This window comes from Puma concolor, chromosome C1 (genome assembly GCF_028749965.1).
Source record: "Puma concolor isolate L17-30 chromosome C1, mPumCon1.1.hap2, whole genome shotgun sequence".
Lineage (NCBI taxonomy): Eukaryota > Metazoa > Chordata > Mammalia > Carnivora > Felidae > Puma > Puma concolor.
The window spans coordinates 6379080-6405031 of NC_141674.1; the positions used below are offsets into that span (position 1 = coordinate 6379080).

Consider the following 25952-nt stretch of genomic DNA (forward strand, 5'->3'; position numbering starts at 1 on the left):
GATAGTCTTGAGGAGTTCCTCAAATGCTCGCTGAATAGGGGCCGCCCACCATTCCTTCCCCCCAGGGCACCTCCGTCGGTTGACTCTTGATCTTGCTCAGGCCTTGATCCTGGGGTCATGGGATTGAGCCCCCCCGCACCCCCCCCACCCCCGTCAGGCTCTGTGCTGACAACGCAGAGCCTGCTTGGGATCCTCTCTCTCTGCCCCTCCCCTGCTCACACTCTCTCGCTCTCAAAATAAATAAATAAACTTAAAACAACAACAACACTCCATCTCTGAATTTTCATCTCAGATGCCGGCTAATCCAAAGCTGTGATCATCGAGATCCTGATGCCTGGCTGGCTCCGTTGGTAGAGCATGCGACTCGGTCTCAGGGGCATGAGTTGGAGCCCCACGGTGGGCCCGGAGATTGAAGAGGGAGCATAAAGCAAGCTGAGAGCAAAGTGCAAGCTAACAACACCCTACCTCTGCACCCTCCACCCCCTCCCCTGCCCCAGGTGGGACATGCATGACATTCCTCAGCTGCCCAAGGACAAAGGACCGAACACAAGTGGTTGCACTGACAGAGATCACAGGACCTGAGTCTCCACCAGTTTGCAAATCTTCGTAAATTACAAGAAAAAGGCACTCTTACCAACAGTCTAATGTCCAGAAACCACAGCCCCAACATCACCTTCCCCTCCGTAGTGAGGTGGAGATCAAAGGCGAGAAGGAAATGCGGGGAAAATTAAGTTTCCTTATAATCTGCAGCCCATTGACAAACACTCGAGGCCAATACAGAATTTAATATTTCTTCGGGGAAGCCCTTACTGTCTTAATGTTAATGCTTTGCTAAGAGGGAAAAACAACCTTAGCTTGACAATAACTAGGCCTCAAGTAACCTGTGAGTCTTTAGCATGTGAAAATCCCTTTAGGAAACTTCCTCTTGACCTTACCTCCCCCAACTCCAGAGTATATAACCAGTCTCTCCTCAGGGTCCTGGGGCAGCTCTATCCTGCCCACGGGTCCTGTCCCATGCTTTAATGAAAACCGTTTTTGCACCAAAGACGTCTCAAGATTCCTTAGCCATTTGCTCGCGGACCTCACGTCAAATTTCATCAGTTTCTTGATCCCTGCCCAATCGAAGTACATTGAGAGACCCACGTAAGCCACACTTCAACAGCACCACCTAATGTCCCAACGTTGCCGCTCTCACCCTGAGATACAGTAAGGCCCTGTCACAAAAGTACTCTTCTTTATCCTGGTCTGCAACCTGTGCAGCTGGCCAGGGCTTTATGTTGAGAAGGGCTACCTCATTTGGCCCCAAACCTAAGCAAGAGCTCAGTGAACGCTAGTTATTAGCTACTAAGAACGTCCGACCTAGTAACAGTAGGCAAAGCCTTTCTTCATGGGGCCTGGATTCTAGACTCTTCTCCAGGAAGCGATTCTGACAGTTTTGTTGTTTGTTTTGGACCCACAGGCTTCATTCAAAAAGCAGTCTGCCTTTCCCCCAAAGCTTCTCCCTTTCCAGATGTGAAAGCCTTAAGCTCCAGGCGCGTGGTGCTGGGCTGGCCCTGATAGAGGCCCACCCTGTGCCAGGAACAGGGCAGGCTCTGGGGGAACAGGCCAGAAGAGGAGTATCTGCAGACATTGCTTGCCAGAGGTCTGCTTGGAAGGCCTGGCGCAGACGCAAGTGCCCTCCGGGCAGAAGTGAAAGACCGGACGGACGGGAAGAGGAAAAAAGGATTTTCCAGGGAGAGGGAACAGCATAGGACAGCATGGAACAGCACTGAGAGGTTGTGATTGAATAAGGAATATATATTTGGTCTTCGTCTCAGCCCTGGCGTACAGATCCTAAAGTCCTTAGAACTTCCTAAGTACTGAGAGTGGAAAAGGCATATTTATGTCCTTGTGATGACTTTTGGAAAAGCCCCTATGTAAGCTAGGGGTGAGACTGGGATGAGATTCAGTCCCGCCGTTGACTTCCTGGGAGCGGAGAGGGGCTAGAGCGTGAATTAAATCACGCATGGCCAATAATTTAATCAGCCATGTCCCTGTCATTAAGCCTCCATGAAAGCCCAGGAGGACAGGGGTCTGGAGGGCTCCTGAGTTGGTGAACATGCAGAGGCTCGGGGAGAGTGGTGCCCTTCCCCCACGCCTTGTCCCAGGAGTCATTTCCATCTGGCTGTTCCTGAGTTATACCTTTTCGTAATCAACCAGTAATCGAGCAAGCAAAATGTTTCCGAGTTCCGTGAACCCCTCTAGCAGATTCATCAGACCTGAGGATGGGGTCGTTGGAACCTGATCACAGCAGGGCGGTCAGACGCACAGGTGACTTGAGATTGGCATCTGAGGGGTGGGGGGCGGTCCTGCGGGACTGAGCCCTCCTTCTGCAGGACCTGACGCTGTCTCCAGGCCAACGGGGGTCAAACTGAATTGAACCGTCGGACACGCAGCTGGTGACGCAGATTATTGCTTGTCGGTGTTGAGAAGAAACCCGCACGTCACAAGCATGGACCAGCGTGCTGCCTGCTGGGTGGGTTGGGGCCGTTCCCTACAGTTTTTGCTGTTCAGCCTGGGGGTCGCCTGGCCAGACTGTGCTTTGGGTGGTGCTCAGGACCTCCCTAAGCAGGACGAGGGGGAGGGGGCCGGTGGGAAAGTCAGGGAAGGGTGATGAAGGGAGACAGGACGGGTGGGGACAGGCACGTGGAGCCCTAGGAGGAATGTAGGGTGGCAGGAATATTTCTCAGCATAAGCGGGACAGGCTTCTTCCGTTTTGTCACAGGTAAGCACACAGCATCCAGTTTAGAGACACGGCGGCAAATGCAAAGGAGAGAATAGCTAAAAACAAAAACAGAACCCGCAGCTCCCGTCACAGTGGTCGTCGCCTAGAGGTGAGACTAAGGCGCTGATTTTTCCATACTATTTCAATTTGTGTGTGTTGTAAGGAGCCTGGGTGACTCAGCCAGTTAAGCGACCGACTTCAGCTCAGGTCATAATCTCACAGTTCGTGGGTTCGGGCCCCGCGTCGGGCTGTGTGCTGACAGCCTAGAGCTTGGAGCCTGCTTCGGATTCTGTGTCTCCCTCTCTCTCTGCCCCTCCCCCGCTCATGCTCTGTGTCTCTCTCTCTCCTTCAAAAATAAATAAAAACATTTAAAAAATAAATAAAAATAAATTTGTGTGTGCCGTATCTTTTTAAAAAAAATTTTTTTTAATGTTTACTTATTTTTGAGAGAGAGAGAGAGCGGGGGGAGGGGCAGAAAGAGAGGGACACACAGAATCGGAAGCAGGCTCCAGGCTCCGAGGCATCAGCACAGAGCCCGACGCGGGGCTCGAACTCATGAACTGCGAGATCACAGCCTGAGCTGAAGCCGGACGCTCAACCGACTGAGCCACCCCGGCGCCCCTATGTGTGACATCTTAATAGCAAATTTAATGTAAAGAAAAGATGCAAACCATTCCTAGGGGCTAGCCGATGTATTTTCAGTTCAATGTTACTAAGACTGATTCTTAGGATGGTTTTAGGTTCACAGTAAAAGTGAGGGGGAAGGTGCAGAGGCTTCCATATCCCCCTTCTTCCACACACACAGCCTCCCCACCGACCCTCTCCCTCACAGTGCTGTGTCTGTGACCTTGGATGAACCCACTTGGGCCCATCATCATCCAAAGTCTGTAGGTGAACGTTAGGGTCCCCTCTTGGTGTTGGACATCGTGTGAGTTTGCACAAACGTGTATGAAAAAGTATCCCTCATCCTGGTGCCATACGGGGTGGTCTCACCGGCCTAAAAATCCCGTGCTCTGCCCATTCATCCCTCCCTCTCCCTCAACCCCTGGCAAACCCCTCCACGGTTTTGCCCTTTTCAGAATGTCTGAGAGTCGGAATCGTACTGTACGTAGCCTTTCGGACTGGCTTTTCACTTCAATGCATATCATCCGTGGCTTTTCATGGATTGACAGCTCATTTCTCAGTGGTGAATGATATCCCATGGTCTCGGTGGCCTACTGATGAGCATCTCGGTCGCTTCCGAGTTTGGGCAAGTACGCGCGACACTGCTACCAACATCCATGGGACGGTTTTTGTGTGGATGTGAAGGTTTTCAACTTGCGGGTGAATATCGAGCGCCATCGCTGGATCAGATGGGAAAAGTGTCTCGTCTTATAAGAAACTGCCCGACTGCGTTCCAAACTGGCTCTCCCATGATGCGTTCCACCCACAATGAGTGAGAGTTCCTGTGGCTCCCCACCCTCGCCGGCATTTGGCGTTGGCAGGAGTCTGGCTATTCTGACAGCTGCGCGGTGGGATCTCATCGTTTTAATTTGCATTTCCCTGAGGATACACGATGCGGCGTCTCTTTGCTCATGCTTAACTTGCCATGTGTACATCTTCTTTGGGGAGGTGTCTGTCAAAGCCTTTGGCCCATTTCTTTTTTTCTTTTTAAATTTTATTTTGGAAAGAGAGGCAGGGGAGGGGCAGAGGGAGACAGAGAATCCCCAGCAGGTCCCACACTCAGCACAGAGCCTGATGTGGGGCCCCTGGCTGGGATCATGACCTGAGCCCAAATCAAGAGTTGGATGTTCAATGGACAGGGCCACCCGGGTGCCCCTTTGGCCCATTTCTCAATACTTAGTGTTATGTGTTAAGAGTTCATTGTAGGGGCGCTTGGGTGGCTCAGTCGGTTAAGCGTCTGACTCTTGATTTCAGCTCAGGTCATGATCTGGCAGTTCGTGGGTTTGAGCCCCACATCCGGCTTTGCGCTGACAGTGCAGAACCCGCTTGGGATTCTCTTTCTCCTCCCTCTGCCCCTCCCCCCGCTTGCATGTGCACTTTCTCCCTCTCTCTCTCCTCTCAAAATAAATAAACTTAAACATTAAAAAAAAAGGGGCGCCTGGGTGGCTCAGTTGGTTAAGCGGCCGACTTCGGCTCAGGTCATGATCTCGCGGTCCGTGAGTTCGAGCCCCGCGTCGGGCTCTGTGCTGACAGCTCGGAGCCTGGAGCCTGTTTCAGATTCCGTGTCTCTCTCTCTCTCTGCCCCTTCCCTGTTCATGCTCTCTCTCTGTCTCAAAAATAAATAAACGTAAAAAAAAAATTAAAAAAAAAAGAGCTCATTGTGTATATTGGATGAGTTCTTTACCCGATGTGTCTGCTTTTTCCAGTCTTGGTGATAAATAACCGACCTACGTGGCGGTATGTTTAGGGCATACGGCACGGCGGTTTGGTTTGCGATGCTGTGAAATGACCACGCTGACGAGTTTCGCTACCGTGTGCCTCGCGGAGACACCCCGATGTGTCTTTTGCAAATGTTTCCTCCCAGTCTGTGGCTTCTCTTTCCATTCTCTCGAGGGGTCATGTGCTTTGAACTTCACAAAACCCAGAGACTAGAACCAAGGCACAGGCAGCGCTTTGGGGAGCGGAGTTCCCAGGATGCAGCAGTGTGGCAGTGTGCAGGAAAGGGGACAGGGTCAGTGACCCGGTGCGGGAGCTTCTCACTAATCAGAGTTTAGCTCCGGGCGTGAGTCCTTGGAACCTGGGCCTATTGGTCTCCTGTGGGGCAGGGCCAGAAATCTCTATTCTACAGTCCCCATTCCCCCACCCCCCACGCACCCGAGACCCTAGCACACACACTCAGAAGCTGGCTGTGCCAACGGTGTGCCCCCCCCCCCGCCACTTGACTATATTTGCCCACAGAGAAGGGCCCAGATGTTGTTTCCAGGTCCCAGCCGCGTAGAAGGTTCTGGAGCCGCCCCACGGCACAGGCCAGTCTGTGCCCACCCCTCCAACCCCCATCGCCGGCAGTCAGTTCACCAAACACGCGAAAGAAAAATAGCTACTTTATTTCATTAAAAACAGCAAGACTTTGGCTTCGACCCAAGATGCCCGGGGTGTCATTACAGTTTTGCACCCGCCAAGAGACCGCACGCTCATTGTCCAGGACAGGACGTCTGTATAAAACGTTTCCTCCTGTCGGGCACACAGCGAGAGCTGTTCACACCCTCAGCCCAGGACCAAATCGTACTCTTTATTAAATGACAAAACAAACGGTGCCTGGCGAACCCGATTCAAAGACCGAGGTTCAGAAAGTGCCTGAGGAGAGAGGGCTCCCGGCCGAGGAGCCGCCGAGGGGGCCGCAGCACCTGTCCAGGCTGTTACGCATCCGTGACGGGGGGTTGTAGGCGGATGGACACGAGCAAGGCTGATGGGAGAGAAAGAAACCCACTGGGGCCTGAGCGAAGCGGAAGACAAACGAAGCCTCTCTCGCTCGATCGGAAGCAGGAGCCCCTCCCACAGTCCTAAGACTCGACCTCATCGCCACCACCATCCGGTTCCGAATCCCGTCACCCCCTGACCTGGCCCCTGGGACAAGCCTGTCCCCTGCCCACGCGGTCTCCACCACTTACAGTAACACATCCACCTGCTGCAGAGACGGGGCGGGCAGTGGAGGAAGCTGAAGTGGAAATAGCCAGGGGTAACCCGTGGGTGGGTTTTGCAAAAGCAGACAGCACGGCAGCGGCACCAGACAAGCGGAATGAGAACTTGAGGCGGCCCCAGGCACCCAGAGATTCTCCTGCGCCCCTACTGCCTCTGCGGGCCTCTCCTGACCGCGGCCTGCCTGGGGACACCCAGGTCCTGCCAGTGCCGTGGAAGTCACACCGGGCGGCGGACAGCCAGCCCTGCCGTCTAAGCCCGGGACTCTGGGCCCCCTTCCGAGGTTTTAGTCTCACATCATCCACCGTGCCCCACACGCTAACTCAGCTGGGAACCGTTTTCTTTTTTGCAGCAAGCAGCTTCCTAAACGTCTGCTCCATTCTAGAAGCTAATGTGAAGGTCTTTACGAGCCACGTGCCCAGGACCTGCTGTATCGTCCTTAACCCCGGATTCCTCTTACGCTGGCCGCTTCTGTAAGGAGACCGCGCCCCTGACAAGTAGCTTTCTGTAGGGCAGCCCGGGGCTTCTAGTCCCTAAGGGGATGACTGCCTCTTGCTGATTTTCATAAAGAAAACTTTTTCTTTAAAAAAAAAAAAAAAGGAGGGGCGCCTGGGTGGCGCAGTCGGTTAAGCGTCCGACTTCAGCCAGGTCACGATCTCGCACTCCGCGAGTTCGAGCCCCGCGTCGGGCTCTGGGCTGATGGCTCGGAGCCTGGAGCCTGTTTCCGATTCTGTGTCTCCCTCTCTCTCTGCCCCTCCCCCGTTCATGCTCTGTCTCTCTCTGTCCCAAAAATAAATAAACGTTGAAAAAAAAAAAATTTAAAAAAAAAAATAAAAAAAAAAAAGGAAACCAAAAAAAAAGCATTTTGGACCTAGTTCTGTCGACAACTCTTCCTTTCCCATCGTCTTCCTGTGACGGATTTTGCTTTTAAGAAGAAACTAGGAGGGGCGCCTGGGTGGCTCAGTCGGTAAAGCGGCCGACTTCGGCTCAGGTCACGATCTCGCGGTCCGTGAGTTCGAGCCCCGCGTCGGGCTCTGTGCTGACAGCTCAGAGCCTGGAGTCTGTTTCAGATTCTGTGTCTCCCTCTCTCTGCCCCTCCCCCGTTCATGCTCTGTCTCTGTCTCAAAAATAAATAAACATTAAAAAAACATTTTTTTAAAAAAACAGAATAAACTAGGAATCAACAGGGCACCTGGGTGGCTGAGTCGTCCAACTCTTGATTTTGGCTCGGGTTATGATCTCACGGTCCGTGAGTTCAAGCCCCATGTCAGGCTCTCTCCCTCTCTCTCTGCCCCTCCCACGCACTCTCTCTCTCTCTCAAAATAAATAAACTTTAAAAAAAAAAAAAAGGAATCAACAGTATGATGAGGCTTTGGCTTTAATCCAGAACCGTTTTCCAGGTTCAGAAGATCGTTTCGGTTTTGCCGGGTTCTGACGGAGCCCAGGGGAAGGACAGGTGTGGGGTAAAGTGGCACTTTCCCTCCGCAAGCCTCCTGCAGTGATGCTGTCACCCGCCACCTTCGCCAGTGATTTCTGTGACTTAACAGAGAAACTGTTTCCTGAAACACGAGGAAATTGTTCCTGGAAGAGCCGTGAATATAGAGAGAGACACAAACGCTTATTTGAAATCCTTTTCTCTTAAATGTAAATCGTCATTCCCGTGATGCATGTGTCACTTCCCCCAACCAACGCCCCAAGCCTTCCCCTTCAGGTTTGGATCATTCACGGACTCCCTGGTCACCTTTCCTATAAAAAACTAAAGCAGGGAGCGAATAAACTGGCTCCCTCCCCGTCTCAGTGTTCACAAGGGCAGACCGGAGGGGCAGTGGGCATCCACGGGGATTCTCTGCAACGGCCTCTTCCTGTCCCCGTCCTAGCTCTTGCGTGGGACGAGGGAACCTGTATTTTAAGTGACTGGTGAAGGGAGGGTCTGGGTTCTGGCCTGTGCTTGAAATTCAGACACAATCTGCATCAAGGGTTGGCAACCCATACATACAGAGGTTCTGGGGGGCCCAGGGAGACCGGCCACCCGGCGGCGTTGTGTTGGGCTCACGTGATCACCGGGAAACCTCCCGGGGAAACCTTCAACCTGCTTAAAGGGAACTGGCTCTTTCACTGATGAGCAAAGCTCTCTGCGAAAAAAAGCTGGGCTCTCCCAGAAATCTCAATGCCCCCCCGACAAACCAAAAATCCGCTTCACGACATCTAAGTGGGGGACGCATCTCTGACACCCCCTGCCATTTTATTTAGGATGAGTGCACGGTATCCACGTCTCACTGTGCTCTCCTCCCCACAGGCGTGGGCCCCTCGAACTGTAAACAGTGCTGTGCGCGGTCCCGGGGCCGATGACCGCTGGACCGCGGGGCGACCTAAAAGTGACCTCGTGCCACCGGCTGCCCTGAATCTCACGGCCGACCCTCCTGCAGACGAGTACCCCTTCGAGAGAGCGCAGCAGGACGCGGGCTGGAGGGCGTGAGTGGGGATGAGCCCCCGGAGGCTCTAGGAGATAGAAGGAGCTGAGTTTGCTGGCTGCCCTCCCCACCGGGCGTCAAGAGCTTAAAAGCAGAAGGTTAATACTTCCGCAGCCATCCGGCCGCACGCCCTGCAGCGGGGACTCCCGGAACCACCTGTCCCCAGGTAGGCAGCACCTGTGCACGGAAGCGGGCAGGGAACAGCTCAGGTGACTGGAAGTTCATCTGGGGTGTGTCTGGATCCCTGAGATTCGCCGGTCTTGGAGGGCGCAGGAGGCTTGGGAGGGCCAGCCGGGCTCTGGGCGGAAGGCTGGGAAGGGCAGCAGCGGCAGCACACGGAGAAGAGCCGGGTTCGGACGGCGTGGGTGCAGAGGACGAACATGACGCAGTTGGCACCGCCCTGAAATGTGTTCCCGATCCCCTGTCAGGGAGAAAAGAGGCCTGAGTGCCGCGGCTGGAGGGGGTCTTAAACCCACACGCAAGGGGGCCGGGAGGTGCTGCGGACCCCAGAGCCCTGTCCTCCACCCCCTGAGGCGGGTCTGGAGCGCAGGCCTGGCCCAGACCTGTATCCCCAGGTCTTCTGGGTTGGGAAGGACAGGATCGGTCAACTCACCCGGGGCTGCTCCTGGGCCACGGGGGAGAGCACCTTCATGCCCCTGGGCTGCACGACAACCTCACCGCCCTTCCACCTTCTCTCACCAAGGCTAGCCCTGTCTCGGGCAGCGGGGGGAGGCACCGTGCATCCGAGATCCCTGCCAGCCCCGGGCTGGCTGGTGCGCTGGGATGCACCTGCTCTGCGGCTGGAGGAGGGGCGGGGGGGGGGGGGCGAGGGGCACGGGACCCAGCGCCAGAGCAGTCAGGACCCAGGACCGGGGAGGGCAGGCCTGCGTACGTGCAGGACGACCAGCACTGGCGACTGCACCGCCGGGGAGCCACAGAGGGTCAGGACGAATCGCACGGTGCTCCAGACCCGGAGGCAAATGAAGATGAGCGGAATGAGGACCAGCTTCTTGTCGGCCGCCGAGGCGTGGCGCCGAAGCCTGTGCTCCTCGGAGAGGATGGGCCGGTACTCCGAGAGCGCCTCGTGCTGTGTTGGGGGGACACAGAGAACAGGCGTGAGCCAGGCGGGCTGCCCGCCGCCCTCCATCCACCGCCCGCGGCGCGTCTCCACCAGGGCGTCCAACGCACGTCTGACGCCTCCCGTGTCGAGAAGGCAATGCCTGATCCGAGCCCCAGAAACGGCATCCTTCCGGTCGCCCGGCCCAGGAACCCCCTCCCGCTGCTACAGCCCGCGTCCCATCCCTAGGCCCTGCGGGTTCTAACTTCAAAAAGACATCAGAATCTGGACGTTCCGTCCACTGCCACTGCCAGAGGCAGCCTGGTCCAAGCACCATCGCCGCCTCTCCGGGTACTTGCGGCTCCCTCTTACCGGTCTCCCTCCATCGCCCTCCCCACCCCCCCTCCTCTCACCGCAGTCTTGTTCTTGGCACCGCACGGTTCCTTGAACACCTAAGTCAGGTTCAGCCAGTCCGCCACTTAAAGGTCTCCCCACTTCATACGTTCCTGACAAGGCCTAGCTCTGACCTCATGCTTACTGCTTTCCCCTGGTTTCCTCCAGCCACTCAGGCCTCCTGGTTATTCCCCAAACTTATACCAGGCACACCCTGGCCGCAGGGCCTCTGCACTAGCTGTTCCCTCCATCCCGAGTGCTGTTCCCCCCCACCCGCCCTCTTCAAGTGTTTGCTCAATGTCGCCCCCTGGAGGAGGTCTATCCTGACAACGGCTTTTAAAGTGCAAAAGCATTTCCCGGGTTGTGCTGTCCCCATAGTCAGCTCTTTATTTTCGCCTGTTTTTTCGTAGCTCTTGCCATCCTCCTTCCTAGACGCCATTCATCCTTGTTTATCAGGCCTGGTGCTGACGATGGTCCTGTCCTCCCCTCCAGATCGCAAGCCCACCCAGGCTGCAAAGGCCTGCGAAGGAGGGGGCTCCACCCAAAGCTGGGGGAGAAAGGAAAGGTGAGCAGGCACAAGCTTTTGGCTTCCCGATTCCTGGGAACACCCTTCAGTGAGAGGACGGGGAGGCTCCGTTTCCAGATTGCAGCTGAACTTCTAAAAAGAGATGAAGCTCCTCATAACAAAGATGTGTTTTTCAGCCTGGCCCTGTGTCCGGGACCCTGAAAGCCCAGGGGAGGGGAGAAGCCACACGTCCTGGCACCTGTGAGCACCCAAGCTGCGGCACCTCACCTGCTCGGGGCACCTGCTTCCTCCCTTCCTCCCCTGGGGTGACAGCAGCAGCCCTCTAGAACCCAGGGAGCCTGGGGGAGCAGGCTGGCCCTTCCAGAACCCAGGCAGCCTGGGGGGCAGGGGAGTAGCGGGGGCCCTTCCAGGACCCGGGGAGCCTGGGGGAGCAGGGTGGCTGTCCTCTCCCTTGCAAAGCTTGCTCCAGCTCACTTATTTTTAGCTCTCCTTCCTAGCTGGAGGCAGAGAACAGCCCATACGCCTCCCCGCTGGCTAGTCTTCCCGTTTTCTGGAAACACTTGCAGAATTGTAAGAGAGAACCCCTTCTCCCATGGGGTGCTCGAAGGCACCACACCAGGTCTCCCACCAGGGTGGGTTGGGGGCGGGGGGAGGTCAAGGAAGAAGACAGACCCACAGAGGGGCAGCTCCACAGGGGCCGCCCGGGAGGCTTCATCAGGGAGCCCAGAACCTTCCCAGGGTAAAAAGGAGCCAAGAAGGGAGTCCCGGGCCGCCAGGAGACCAGCGAGGAGACAGATTTCAGACCAGTCGGTCGGCAGCCCCAGCGGCGCCAGAAGAGGCTGGCAGGGAGGTGGGCGGCAGCGACATTTCTGCGTGAAAAGAGAGCCCGAAGTCTAGACTCCGAAGTCGCCGGTGGGAGCCGCGGGGAGCCCCCTACGAGCTGGGAAACGGCTGCCGAGTCACAGGACGCCGGGAGACAGGACCGGGGACACGCTCCCTGCAGGTCCAGCCCGACACAGAGGCGAAATGAAGGCCCCGTCCCCGGCGGCCGCAGCAGCCCCGGCCCGAGCTCGGACGCCCCGCTCGGCTCCGCGAACTGGTGGCGCTCGGTCCCCGTCGCCGTCCCCGTGCGGCCCCACCGCCACCCGCCCCGCAGCGCCTCCGCCGGCAGGACGCCCGTACTGCACGCCCGCAGAGCCGGCAGGACCAGGAACCATTTGGCCACTTGGTGGGAGGAACAGCTTTCTTGCCTGAATTTCCGGCCAGCGCAGCTCGTGCTCTCTGAGCTCCCGAAACCCCGAAGAGTCCCCCATTTATGACACGCTTTTAACGACCACAGGTAACGCGGTGAGGCGTCTGTGTCGCCGATTACGAAATTCCACGCCCTCCTCTTCCAGGGGCGTCCAAGTTCGCCCGCTCCGCGAGCAGTTCAACGCTCTTGGAGGTGGAGCAACCCCGGCGGCCTGCCAGGAGGGGGCAGCAGAGGCCTATGCGCCGAACACAGGCGGGGGCGCTCGCCTCCGCCTCCCGGACTCCACGCACCCCACGCACCGTGGCTCTGGCCTCAGGGTCTGGGCGAGTCTGGGGAGCCCCTCGGCCTCTGCCAGTCTCCGTTTCCTCATCCACAACGGAGGAGTGACAGGACCCGCTCCTGCCAGGGCCGCGTGATTAGCCAACCATTCGGCCCACGATGCACCATCCCGGCTTGTCCCCGAGGTGGCCGAGCCCAGCACCGGGCTGCCGGGCACAGTGGCCACAGGGAGGTCTGGGCTGGGGGGCTGGGGGGGCCGCAGGTACCTACCGCCCTGTTTATGTGCTTCCGGATGAGGAGGTAAAGCACGGGCAGCGTGACGTAGGCCAGCATCTCCCACAGCTTCCCGGTCAGCAACATCCACAGGACGCGGTCCTCTGCGTCCAGGTCGATCCAGCACCAGCCGACCGACACGTCCGAGGCATCATAGCCGATCTTCTTCAGAGCGACAGCTGCCACGGTGATGGCCAGCGGGACCCCCCAGCTGAGGAACAAGGGACAAAGGGGACGCTGCGAGGTCAGGCCCCGCTCCCGGCAAAGCCGGCAGGGGCGAAGCGAGCGGACGCTCCGCGGACAGATCGGTGCTCTCCAAACCCTGCACCTCACAGCAGAGAGGCGGGCAGGAATCCTCGAATCCCCCACCCCGGCCCCGCTCCGCCCAAGCCCTGCCAGGCCCACCCGAATGTCACGGAGCTCGGGTAATAGGACACAGGGATGTCCCGGCCTCCTGCCTGGATAGACACCACCCCCACCTCCCTCGGAGGCCGGGTTCTGATTCAGAATTGCTGGGCTCCTTGCAGACGGGCACGAGAACGCTGCGGTGCGGGGAGGGCAGCTCCTTCCTGCCCCCAAGGGGCCTGCATGGCAGCACACAGACACCGGCCCATGTGCCCATGGCTCGCCCACACACCCCATAAACAGCCGGGCCCCCCTTGGTCCCTTGCACACACGGGCAGCTTGGGTTGCCCGAGCAGAGGGTTCCAGGGCCCCGTGCACCTGCAGCCGTTTCTAGAAGGGGAAACAAGGGCTTTGGGTGGACACGTCTATGGCCCAGAGGCCTCCTTGCTCCAAGAGAAGGGGGTATCCCTGGAAAAGGGGGCCCCCTAAAGCATAAAACCTGGGGCAGGGACCCCCTCTCACAGAAGCACGGGGCTGACATTTTGGGAGCTCACCCTGATGGCAACCCAGCAGGATGAGGGCCAGGCCCCAGGGTGCTTCCTGGTGTCCCCGCACCAGTCTGCTGGCAAAACATTTGAAACGGGCCGGGGGGACACCCAGAAGCTTCATGGTGGCACGAGGGGTGGTTAGGAGCCTGGGCTGTGACGCCACAGGCTGGGTCCAAGTTGGCCCTGCCCCCACTCGGCCTCAACACATCAGTGTCTTTCCCCACCAAGTGCGGTTGAGAACCGGGCCTGGGACCGAGTAGGTCATTACAAGATCGCCAGTAAAGATTGGCGTGTGCCTGGCACACAGGACTGGGTAAGTGTGTCAGCGTATCTGACCGCTGTCCTGGGTCATGACTGACGGCCCAGGATTCCGGCCTGTGGTGCAGGTGCCAGGAATGTGGGAGGCCCACGCAGTTTCTGCCCCCTGGAATAGTACACACGGGCCCGTGTCCCAGGTCAGTCACCGAAGGACAAGCACTACGTAAACAGAACACGGTCTTCAGTAACATGCTTAGTTCAGAAATCGGTTATATATACATATATATGTATATACGAAGTTACATAGGTATATATGAAGTTTATTTATTTTGAGAGAGAGAGAGAGAGAGAGTGTGCAGAGGAGGGACAGAGAGAGGGGGTAGAGGATCTGAAGCAGGCTCCAGGCTCTGAGCTGTCAGCACAGAGCCTGACATGGGACTCAACCCCATGAACCTCGAGATCATGACCTGAGCTGAAGCTGGACACTTAACCCACTGAGCCACCCAGGTGCCCCGGAAATCGGTTATATTTTGAGAGCAACAGCAGCTCTTTTTAAGTCTATTTTTATTTATTTACTATTATAAGTAATCTCTCCACTCAATGTGGGGCTCGAACTCACGACCCCGAGGTCAGGAGCTGCATGCTCTTCTGGCTGAGCCAGCCAGCAGCGGCTCTTTTTGAGAGAAAGTTGTGGAATAATGATGAGACCGAGGCTGTGCGTTAGTCTTGCCAAACTGAGAAGTGCTGGGGTCAATCAGAGTCTCTAAATGCTGCGGGGGCTAGGGTGGAACAGAAGGGAGGAAGCCAACTCCCGGACCTGGGAAGGACTCGGCGTGGGGCACTTTCAGAACAGAGGTGCCTGTTCAACCTGCCCCTGTCCCCACCCTGGCCTCTGGGGGGGGCCCAGACAGGAGCAGGAGGATAGCGTCACTGTACCTCTGCACCCCGGCCTCTGCTCGCCCAACGGCGAGAGGGGAGGCGGGACGCAGCCTGTCTTTCTTGAGGTCACCAAGGCACAGAAGGGCCAAAAACCCCCACAGAAATTAAAGGGTTATGAGAAAGGTACCAAGTTAGCCCCGGGAGTCTGTCCGTTTTAAATGCCTGTTCTGTCAGTTAGTCATCTGTTTAGCTGATATATATTAGCGTCAAACTGTTGTGTCGTAATAAAGGGTTACCATACGAAACCAAAGCTCATGCCATCCTGGGGCCCGGGGACAACATATGTCACAGCTATGAGCTCCATGAAGGCAGGTGCAGGGCTCCTTCCAGCATCTAGAACAGCTCCCGGCACCTGGTAGGGGCCAAACAAGGACCTGCTGAATGAATGAATGAATGAAATGAATGAATGAATGAATGGAGTTTGAGCCAAGTGACTGAGACAGCTTTCCCCAATTTACTCCTTAACTATTCATTGCAAGGACATCATTGTCATTGAAAAGGAAATAAGAGGCTTTATAAAGTACTAAACTGCAATCCTAAAGTTATTTGTGTTTCGACCACTTTATGGTTTACAGGGTTCCTCCTAGCGGAGGGGTGCCCCCAGGCTGGAAGGAAGGGAGAGCACAGGGCAGGAAGAAGGAACCGCTCAGTCAGCAGGGACTCCTCCTCTGTCAGCATCTTGACGGCGCTCACAGGAGACCTGGGCCCCACACGGAGACGGACCCCGCTCTGTGACTTGTCATAGGAAAGCTACAGAGTGATGGGTTTGTATATCCTGTGTATCCTGGGTTGCACCTGGAGCTAAGTTTGTGTTGGGAAAGAGCCAGAGAGAAGACCAAACAGGTAGAGGGCTTTCAAGGGTTGAGAACGTGGGTTGATCAGGGCGCCAGGGTGGCTCAGTTGGTGAATCAGGTCATGATCTCTCACGGTCGGTGGGTTGGAGTTCTGCTGTCAGCGTGGAGCCCGCTTTGGATCTTCTGTCTCCCCCTCTCTCTGCCCCTCCCTTACATGCACGCTTTCTCTCTCTCTCTCGAAAATAAATAAACATTAGAAAAAATACATCCTAGGAAAGTGGGTTGATCAATCAGAGTCACTATTTGAACATAAGCACAGACGGGCAGAAGCTGTTTGGGGAGGTATTTAAGGGGGAGCCGGGAAGAAGAGGTAACGTGAGGGAAGGGTGGGAATAGAGTGGGAGGGAGGGAGAGCCTAGTAACCCACAAAGTAGGTTCTGCCCGACTTGTAATTTATGGGTATGGGCTGGCGTGCTGGCGATGTTTAACAACCGGCTCTCCGCAAAGAGTGCATTTGTGTGTGTGTGTGTGTGTGTGTGTGTGTGTGTGTGTGTGGTAGGAATGCACGTACATATACGTGTCTCATTAATGTAACTGACACCAAACGTGTGAAGCACACGATCTGTAAGTAACATAGACGACACAGTCCTCCTTGTTGTGACTTCTAAAGAGCCAACTGAGTCTCACAAAACGCGTTAGTTGGTCTGTGCCGACACCCTGTGGTTGCAGTTGCCAAATGAAAGTAGTCCCATGATGTGAAGTTGGTTGTGTTTTCGTTTCCCTTCCCGAATAAGATGAACGTGAAAAGGGAAACCTAAGAGACAAGACAAGTGCCGGAACGCCTCTTGTCACCCTCTTAAATACCCGCCTTCCTGCCTGCCCCAAGGGGGTTACTATCTCTGCTGAAGTCCTCACAAGGAACACTTCGTAAGTGTCATCCTCACTAACATCTTCTCCGTTCCCGTAAGCCTAGATCCAGCCAACTGTGGCCCGAGGTCTGTTTTTTTTTTTAAATAAAGTTTTATTGCAGGACAGCCTCATTTACACTCGCTTGCGTACATGTGTATGGCTGCTCTCAGGCCACAGAGAGAGCAGGAGTTGGAGAGGTGCGACTGAGATAAGGCGGAAAAGAACTACTAGCTGGTTCTTCACAGGGAAAGGCTGCTGACCTCTGCTCCACGCAATCGACAAAACAATAAACCAGCCCCTGATCTGGAGGGGCTGCCATTTTCCACGGTGTAAACATCCCCACTGTGGCTAATTTCAAGCCGCCAATACGTGCGGTAGGGAACAGATGTGCAGCATGCCCAACAGTATTCCCCCTGCACAGAGACAATAGTTGTAAATCACCTCAAGTGTACGGATAAGAGTAAAATCATTAAGATGTAGTTCTTGGCATTTTTGTTACTCTTTTTAAAGTAACTTACTCTAAGTTTACATACTTTGCTTTTTGCTAATGGCTGTATTTAACAATCAGCTCATAAAATGCCCTAAAATTTAACGACTGGGGTCTCGCCGGCTGGCTCAGGACAACCACGGGACAGAGGATAAAAACGGATAAGAAGCTGCAAGACGCCCTGTGTTCTTAACCTGTAGAGTGAGAAGACAGTCAGTATTTGGGGCAACCTCGGATAAGCCGAGCCATTCTCTGGCCAGGTGACCAGCCCGAGTTGTAGGCGCCATGAATCCGGAAGGCACTCCACAAAGACATGCGCGACATGATCCCTGCTTTCCAGAAGGGTGTACTGGCAGGTGCCATGCCACAGTTTTTTCTTTTCCCTCCCCCCAAAGAAGCCATCAACCAAAACATGTCACAAAAGCAGGACAAGTAAAATATAGCTGAATAGCAGTACGTGAAGAAGACCAAGGGCTGTAGTTGATTATGACCTAAAAACTCATGTGGTCAGAGGGATCACCCTGGTGCTCAGATGGGGCAGATCAGAACCGCCTGGGAACTCTCCCGCCTCCGTGTGGACACTTGCGACCCGCATTCTAAATCTGAGATGGTTAAGCTGGCACCAGAGCCAGGCACGTCAGGAGATGCTGGGCCTTGGGCCATCCTCAGATGTTTAAAGACCCCTGATGAGGTCCGGCTAGGACCTGACCTAGGAGATGGGGTCAGGAGGCTGGAGGAAAGGGCAAGGTGTCTTGCTTGAAACCCAAACTGAGGGCTGGACTGGCCCACGTGCAGGGGAGGCTATGAAAGGTGTCTGGAGAGGGACAGGATTAAAGCAGGTGACTGATAAGGCCCTTTCTCTCCAAACCTGTGACTCTGAGAAGCAGGGCTGGGGGCACGTAGATGGAGGGAGTCCGAAGACCACACGCTGAGCAGAGTCCCTCACTTGGAGGGGTAACCTAGAGGTTCTTCGAGAGGTGCCCACACCCCCTCACTCGTGTTCACCTGGAAACCAAGGCCAGACTCCAAGTCGGACTCATTCTCCCTCGGAGGCTGTTAAGGGCTGAGTTGCGTCCCCCTCAAAATTCATATGTTGACGTCCTAACCCCAGTAGCTCAGGATGTGACCGTAGTTGGAGATGGGGGTCTTTAGAGAGGTGATTAAGTTAGAATGGTCTGTAAGGTGGGCCCTAATCCAGCACGACTGCTGTCCTTAGAAGAGACTGAGATACACACACACACACACACACACACACACACAGAGGACCATGTGAAGACACAGGATGTAGACGGCCATTTACAAGCCAAGGAGAGAGCCCTCAGAGGAAACCAACCTTGCCACCCTTGATCTCAGACCCCTAGTGGGGGGCCCTCAGTAAGCTTAGGGGAGGGGTGAACAGACAAAAAGCCATTCAGATTTACCACGAGCTTAGCTCCTCCTTGAAACTTGGCCATCCTGTTGCTTTTCAGTCTCCTCCAGAGGAGCAGAACCGGAGGCACCACAGGATGAGCCAGGTGGTGAGTAAGCCATCCCTAACACCTGCATTCCCTGGCATGTGTCAGATGACCGTGAGCGGGGGCGGCCCGTCCCCAGGACAGTGATGCTCTGGGTTTCCCTTGGGAGTCCCCAGCTCTGCCCACATGGGGATCTTCTGCTAAATGGTCTCTGAAACCTCTCCCACTGGAGTCATGGGCGGGGGACACCTGCAGGGGCAGGGACAGTTCCACTTTAGCACACAGACGGGAATAACCTTCCACCCGCCGCCTGAAAGGTCTGCTCAGTCACCCGCCCCCGCCCCAAACCTCACTCTTCCCACAGATCTTTCTGCAAGGGGGTTGGCCCCTGCTGGGAAAGAAACAGGAGCCTTTCCCAGTGCCTGGTCTGCGTGCCGTGTGGCCCACGGAAGGCCTTGACCGTTACCTCAAAAACTGCCTTGAGAACAAAACGATCGGGCAACAATGTGCCAATTTAGAAAGCACTTGGTGGCAGGACAGAGCCAGGCCCGGAGGGAGGCGCAGCTGCAGGGAGCCGTGGCCGCCTAGAGGTTTCTTCCCGGGAACAATGGGCACTTATTGCTGAGTGTGGGGCAGAGGGGTGGGTCGTGGGAGAAGCGCAGGGAGCCGGCCACTGCCCAGGCCACCGTGAGGTCGCTCCGCAGCTCTGGCCGCAGAAGGGAGTGGGGTGTCTGTGCAAAGGGACTCTGAAGCACACACACCCTGGCACGCCTCTGCAGCCCCGGGGCCGGTGGGCATCAGGGAGCCACGCTGCAACGCTCGGAGCCACTCTCCTGGCCGTCCAGGTCCTGGCTGACTGGACGCCGGGGAAGGACGGGCAGAGCCTGACCTTGCCCGGGTAGGAAGGTCAAGGGCAGCCTCTGGTGCTGCGCCCAGTATCCCGTGAACACGAAACGCTGTGCAGAGACCTCACGAGGCAGCAGTGCCCTCTGAAGACTTTTTAGGGGGAACAGGTAAAGCCAGCCCAGTTCTTGTTATTTTGGGGAGCACTGGCCGACACGGGGTGCTGTTCATGCAGCTGCTACCTGCGCCCCTCACTCAGACGCACCTGCCTGGGGCCTCGTCACTGGGCCCCACGGTGAGCTAGCTTCCCACCAGAGAGCTCAGAGGATCTTCCCCTTTGTGGCCCCTGTTTCCCCTTTTGTCCACATTAGAACTTCCCGCTCCCCACAGCATGGGCCTTTTTATTTTTATTTTTAAGTTTATTTATTCATTTTGAGCTTGAGCCAGGGAGGGGGAGAGAGAGGGGGAGAGAAAGAATCCCAAGCACAGACCCTGAAGTGGGGCTCCGAGCCACGAACCGTGAGATCGTAACCTAAGCCGAAACCAAGCTTAACCCACTGAGCCACCCAGGCGCCCCTCCCCCCACGGCAGGGATCTCGATGGTGAACTTGCGGTGGGTGCCGTAGACTCTTCCTCCAGAACCCCCAAGCAACCTCTGGAGTGGGCGGGCCCACGTGCCCCCATCCTCTCCCACCTCAGTGACGCCGGAAGAAACCCTAAGACTGCTTGAGGCGGCCAGGACCCTTCCTTCTGACTTGGTGAAATGAGGCGCCCCTCCCCGCCCCACCCCTCCACCCCTCCCACCTTCCTCCTGTGGTCACAGGACACACAAGGACAGCTGGCACAGTGGCGCCTGGGCACACAGGTGCAGGGGACAGTTCACTGACCCTGAAAGAGCCCACCACCCCGTGCGGGGGGACCGGAGCGGACAACTGCTTTCGGAAGGCAGGGCGTGAGTGATCCCCAGGGGGCCCGGGATGGTTTCTGGCCAACCTGGCTTATCTGACCAGAAGAGAACTCCCCCCGCTCACCACAGCTCTAGGCCCTTCTAAGAGGTGCGAATCGTAAAGGGTCCCCGATGCATGTCCAGGTGAATGTAAAACATGGGGTGACTGTGTCAGGCTGCCTCAGCAGCTAAGATACAGCAGGGAGGGACTTCTTACTACAGGGATTTCCCTTTCATGCTGCCTATTCTCACACAACCTTAAAAAGGCAACCAAAAACAGGAAATTCACTTCAGAACACTGTCAGGTTCAATGTATGCTAAACGAGCGAGCAGGTTAAGTTTGAGGAGTGACAGATCTTTATCGCAACGAGATATTTACTAATCACAAAGGGGGAAACAGTAACTGCAGTGCAAAACTGACAGGCAACACCTTAATCAGGCGATCAAAGTTAATATCACCAGATGGCGGGGGGAATCAAAGTCACCCGGGGAAGGGGGCAATGAGAAGACGGTGCTTCTGTGAGATTCCAGCCCAAGGACAGGACCTGAAACCACTCTTGGGGAAGCAGCTGCCAGCCCGGCAGAGGGACTTTCTGCAAAACAGACCCGTACTCTTCAGGGGCGCCTGGGCGGCTCGGTAGGTTGAGCGTCCGACTTCGGCTCGGGTCATGATCTCCTAGTTTGTGGGTTCGAGCCCCGCGTTGGGCTCTGTGCTGACAGCTCAGAGCCTGAAGCCTGCTTCGGATTCTGTGTCTCCCTCTCTCTCTCTGCCCCTCCCCTGCTCGCACCCCCCACCCAAAAATAAAATAAACATTAAAAAAATTAAAACAAAACAAAAAACCCAGACCTGTAACTCTTCAAAAAAGTCAGTGTTGTTGAAACACTAGGAAAGACGGGAGAACTGTTGCAGATTGAAAGAGAGTAAAGAGACCCGACAACTAAACCAAACACAAGCCCAGGTTTCCCTCTGCTGTCGGGGACATTCGCAGAAGACAAAGTCTCTGTGACGTCCACTGTCAGAGAGCATTGTTCCGTGCTGTACTGTTTTCCTGCTTTTGAAAGGTTTATGTGGTTACTTAAGAGACCCTTCCTTTCTTTTGGAAACATACAGTAAAGGATTTAGGGGTTCCGGGGACATCAGTTTACAACCTTTTTTTTTTTAAATATTTATTTTTGAGAGACAGAGTGTGTGTGTGTGTGGGGGGGGAGCAGAGAGAGAGGGAGACGGAGGATCCGAAGCAGGCTCTGTGCTGATAGCAGAGCCCGATGTGGGGCTTGATCTTACAGACTGTGAGATCATAACCCGAGCCCAAGTTGGCCGCTCAACCGACTAGAGCCACCCAGGCGCCCCAAGTCTCCAGCTTACTCTTAAATGGCCCCAGAAAAATAACTGCAGAGGACAGAGCAAACACGATAAAATGTTAACAATGGTGGAAATCTGGAACGTCAAAAATAAATTGTTTCATGACACCTCAATTTTTAAAATTATCGTCAGGCCAAGAGACAAGATGGGATCATAAACAGAGGATGGACCCTCTAGCCCCGAGCCTCCCATTTATGGTTCTGTGACCTGGGGCAAGTCTTACCAGCTGTGACAGGAGGGTGACCATCCTGCCTGGCCCCTGGGTCACTGGCTAAGGAATGGAACTGCATTTTGCAAGACGTCAGGAGCCAGATGCAGGCTTGTGATGAGATACCGTGTCCATGAAGATAAAGTGTAAGCAGCCCTCCTCCAAAGCGGGGGAAAAAAAAGTCTTTCTGTAAAGGCAACCTGGTCAGTTATTACGATGGGGTCTTGGGGGCACTGCAGGCTCTTGCTGGGAAGTGGTGTATGGGCAGGATTCTATCCCGCCTCCTGCTTTACATGGTTGCATTCAGTTTTATGGATGGATTTTTTCATTTAACGTTATATCATACCGTTCAAAAAACACGACTTAAAGAGTTCGCAGCCAGTATCTAAAGGCTGTGATACATTTCCGGTAGGATGCAATTTGTCATCTACTGTTCCCTGATTTTTTGGACATTCAAGTTGCTTCCAAATTCTCACACAAACTCCCCTGTATAGACAGCTTTGAATGTATTTTGAATGATCTCTTTAAAGATATACAGGATCCTATAAATAGGATCAGTGGACCAAGGAGTACTTTCTATGTGGTTAATTCCCGTCTACATTGCCAGTAATAATGTAGGAAAATAACTGTTTTCCTGGCATTTATCGTGTTAGTATTCTACTTCACTATTTTTTGCTACTTTAATAACAAAATGGTAGCTCACTGTTAAATAATTTGCATTATTTTGAGTATGGATGGAGTAAACTTTTCCCCACATGTTTATGAGCCGTTTTGACTCCGTGTCTGGATGTGTCCTCTATCCACTCATCAGGATATCTGCTGGTTTTTTGAAAAAAATCATTTCAGGGGCGCCTGACTGGCTTAGGGGGCTGAGCGTGTGACGCTTGATCTCGGGGGTCATGAGTTCAAGACCCACGCCGGGTATAGAGATTACTTAAAAATAAAATCTTCTACAAAATCATTTCATAAAAACTACAATAGACGTGATCAACTGGAGGTCTGAAGGAGATTGATTTTCAGCAGTCTGAAATGGTGAAAAAGTGGATGACCCTGCAGCCTCTGTCTGAAGATGAGATTTCTCCTGCCGACAGGTCTTTAACAGTTATACACTCGTACTTCCAGGAGAGGCGCTGGAGAGGCCTTAGCAAGGTCATTAGCAAGACAGGCTGGGAGGATCTCAGTCAATAAATGAACCTGTTAGACAGGTTTTCTACCAATCCTCTGAGACCAGCCAGGAGCTAAGCACTAAGCTTCTGAAAGGGAACCCCAGAGAATAAATTGTCATTCTCCCTTCCTAGCTTGGATATAGATAATTTTCTCCTTCTCCTTCTTGTAATTTTCTTTTAAGAAGTAGATGGATCGCATTCAATGGACAAGATGAACAAGTCCCTTCTTTTCTGTGGCCAGCAAAAGGGGCTTTCTTAGGAGGCCTTTCCTAAGCATCACAGAAAACACCCCTAGGGCTGAGCTGAAGGAACTCCCAACTCAGGTTCATCAGGAAATGTATCTTCTATAGGATCTGTACTAGGTTCTCTTTATCCCTTAAAAAACACATTGTAATATATATATATATATATATACATATATATATATATACATATATATATGTGTGTATATATATATATATATATATATATATATATATATTTTTTTTAAGAGGGGAAAAAAAGAGAAGAGATTCTTGGCAAAGAAAGCCAGTCGGAGGCTCGATTTCTCAAGTACATGTGAACTCTAGTCTACATGCCAGCCACACCCAGCCAGACTGCTAAGGACTGGGTCTCTGGCGTGGACACAGAGCTCAGGGGGCTGCTGCAGGGGGAGGAAAGGCAGCCCCTGTGAGTCCCTGCAGCATCTGAGGTCCTGTCTCACTCCTTGCCAAGCTTTTGACATGAACAGCTGAGAAGCAGGCCACTTAGTTTCCCAGGGACCAGCTGGCCTTCATCCAGCAGTTCTGAGACCTAGAGGTCAAGTGACTCCTGCAGACTTGTGATCTCACTGTTGTGACACCCAGGTGACCTGTCTCTACCAAACTGCTGAGTGTCCTCAGTCCCATGGAAAGCACTCAAGTATTTAACAGAGATGTCCTATAATTAGGGCAGCACTAGGTACGCTTACTTTTTTTTAATGTTTATTTATTTATTTGGGGGGGGGGGGGGCAGAGAGAGGGAGAGAGAAAATCCCAAGCAGGCTCAACCCTATCAGCACAGAGCCCGATGAAGGGCTCTCGAACCTGTGAACTGTGAGATCATGACCTGAGCTAAAATCAAGAGTCAGATGCTCAGCTGACTGGGCCACCCAGGCGCCCCAGTACTTGGTGCTCTTATCTGGGAGAGGAAAAAGGGCAAACAAGCCCTATGAGATTCCGGCCTTGGGTGCAGCACAGGACACCATCAGATGTCAGAATCTTGAAATTACACCAGGAAGGCGTAGGTGAGGGTGACCTAATGAGACGCTTCAATGCCAGGGCAGGGCACCGCCTGGGCTTCCTCTACTCCCATCCACTCCAGGCAGCTGGGGGCCCTCTTCCAGACCCGCTTCTGCCACTGACCTCACCCTCAGAGATGCCGAACCCTAGGAAGTCAAGATGGTCTGGGTCTAGAGACGAGCAAAGACAAAATAATGAAGATGGTCCTTTGTAAATCTTACAGCTGAGACACTGCAGGCAGCAGGGGGCAGCTAGCCTGGGAGTGGCTGAATGCATCACACCTCCTGTGGCACGGGGTGGGGGCTGGGAGCGGCCGCCCTCTCCAGCCTGGAGCCCAACCTAACTCATCTCTCTGCCTGGGAACGAGGCGCTTTTCCCCAAGGGCAGCAGTGATGGCCAGAACTTAGGGAAGGCATAAGCTGTCTTCCAAGTTAGGAGGGCCGAGCTCTGGCCCCACCCCCACCCCCGCCCTCCAAGGGGCTGCGCTGAGGCACCCAACTCGCTGGGAGGCTCGGGCCAGGGCAGGCAGGAAGGGGCGCCCTCGGCGCTGACGCTCAGGACAGGTCCAACCTCTCCACCCGCATCGTCCCGCTGGCCCGGGGGCTGCCCCCTAACATGAGCAGACACGATCTGCCGGGGGTCCGACCAAGACCCGGGCGCCACAAGGGCGCGAGGGCCCCAGAGGCAGCAGGCAGGGCCCAGGCGGGGGGGGGGGGGGGTCGGGGACTCGAGGGAAAGCGGCGCCGTTGTCACCCACCTGACCACGTGGAAGGCCCAGAGCAGGCGGTCGGTCCGAGGCTCGCGCGCCGCGCGGACGATGCTCAGGTACAGGTAGAGGGCGATGGCCACGGTCCAGAAGAAGGAGCTGGTGTTGGCGAAGGTGGAGAGCGCGCCCTGCAGCACGCAGTCCCACGAAGGGCCCGCGAAGTCCTGCAGCACCCCGTAGAAGTAGGAGGCGGCCGAGAGCAGGTCGGCCAGCGACAGGAAGAGCAGCAGGCGCCGTGCCCGGCTGCGCAGGTCGGGCCACAGGGCGTGCGTGGCCACCAGCAGGCCCGAGCCGAGCGCGGAGAGCGCGCACGACAGCAGCACCACGGCGCGCTCCGACGGCACCAGCTCGGTGGGCGGCGCGGGCGGCGGCATGGCCCGGCGGGCAGGGGGCCGGGGCCGCGGCGCCGCGGGGACAGAGGCCGGGCCGCGCGTGCGGCCGCCGCCGCCGCCGTCTGGGCACCGACGCGCCCACAGCTCGCGCCCCGACCCCTCCCGGTCCCTCCGGGTCAGCGGCCCCGGCCCCGCCCCTTCGTACCACCCCCGCGCCCTCCACGCTCCGCCCCGTGGCCCGCGGGTCCCGTTCCCGCCCCGCCCAGGTCCCAGCATCTCGCCCCGCCCTCACGCCCCACCCCCGCGCCCTCACGCCCCGCCCCGTGGCCCCCAAGCGCCGTCCGAGACCCAGCGCCCGGACCCCGAGCCACGCCCCCACGCCCTCTAGGCTCCACCCCGTGGCTCCCGGGCCCCCTGCCGCGTCCCCGCGCCCCGCCCGGGCACCCTCCTCCCCGCCCCCTACGCCAGGGCTACCCCTGCTCCAGCCAGATGGCTAGGACATCCTGTCCTGGACGGGGAAGGACTGGCATTTCTAGGGCTACTATTACCTTCCTTCCTTGCAGCCAGCTTGTGTGCGGAGCGTGTGGTGGGTGAAGGAGGGAGGCATTCTTTCCACTAGTAACAGAAACAACGGTGGAGGACGAGCCTCATTCCTCATACAGTGGGTACCCGGAGCGTTCA

General features: G+C 55.6%; 1 protein-coding gene across 2 annotated transcripts; it reads right to left on the reverse strand.

Annotated features, from left to right (window-relative positions):
- Positions 1 to 7763: 7763 nt before the first annotated feature.
- Positions 7764 to 25444, reverse strand: GPR157 (G protein-coupled receptor 157). Of its 2 annotated transcripts, XM_086715590.1 has the most exons (5): positions 24931 to 25440; positions 12652 to 12865; positions 9767 to 9961; positions 9052 to 9295; positions 7764 to 7984 (listed from the first exon to the last, which is right to left on the reverse strand). In XM_086715590.1, exons 1-4 carry the CDS (start codon positions 25311 to 25313, stop codon positions 9080 to 9082), a joined length of 1008 nt encoding a protein of 335 aa, XP_086571716.1. In that variant the 5' UTR covers positions 25314 to 25440; the 3' UTR covers positions 7764 to 7984; positions 9052 to 9079. The 2 variants fall into 2 exon arrangements, with proteins under 2 accessions (XP_086571716.1, XP_086571717.1); XM_086715591.1 differs by having other exon boundaries at positions 7764 to 9295; positions 24931 to 25444.
- Positions 25445 to 25952: the final 508 nt, after the last annotated feature.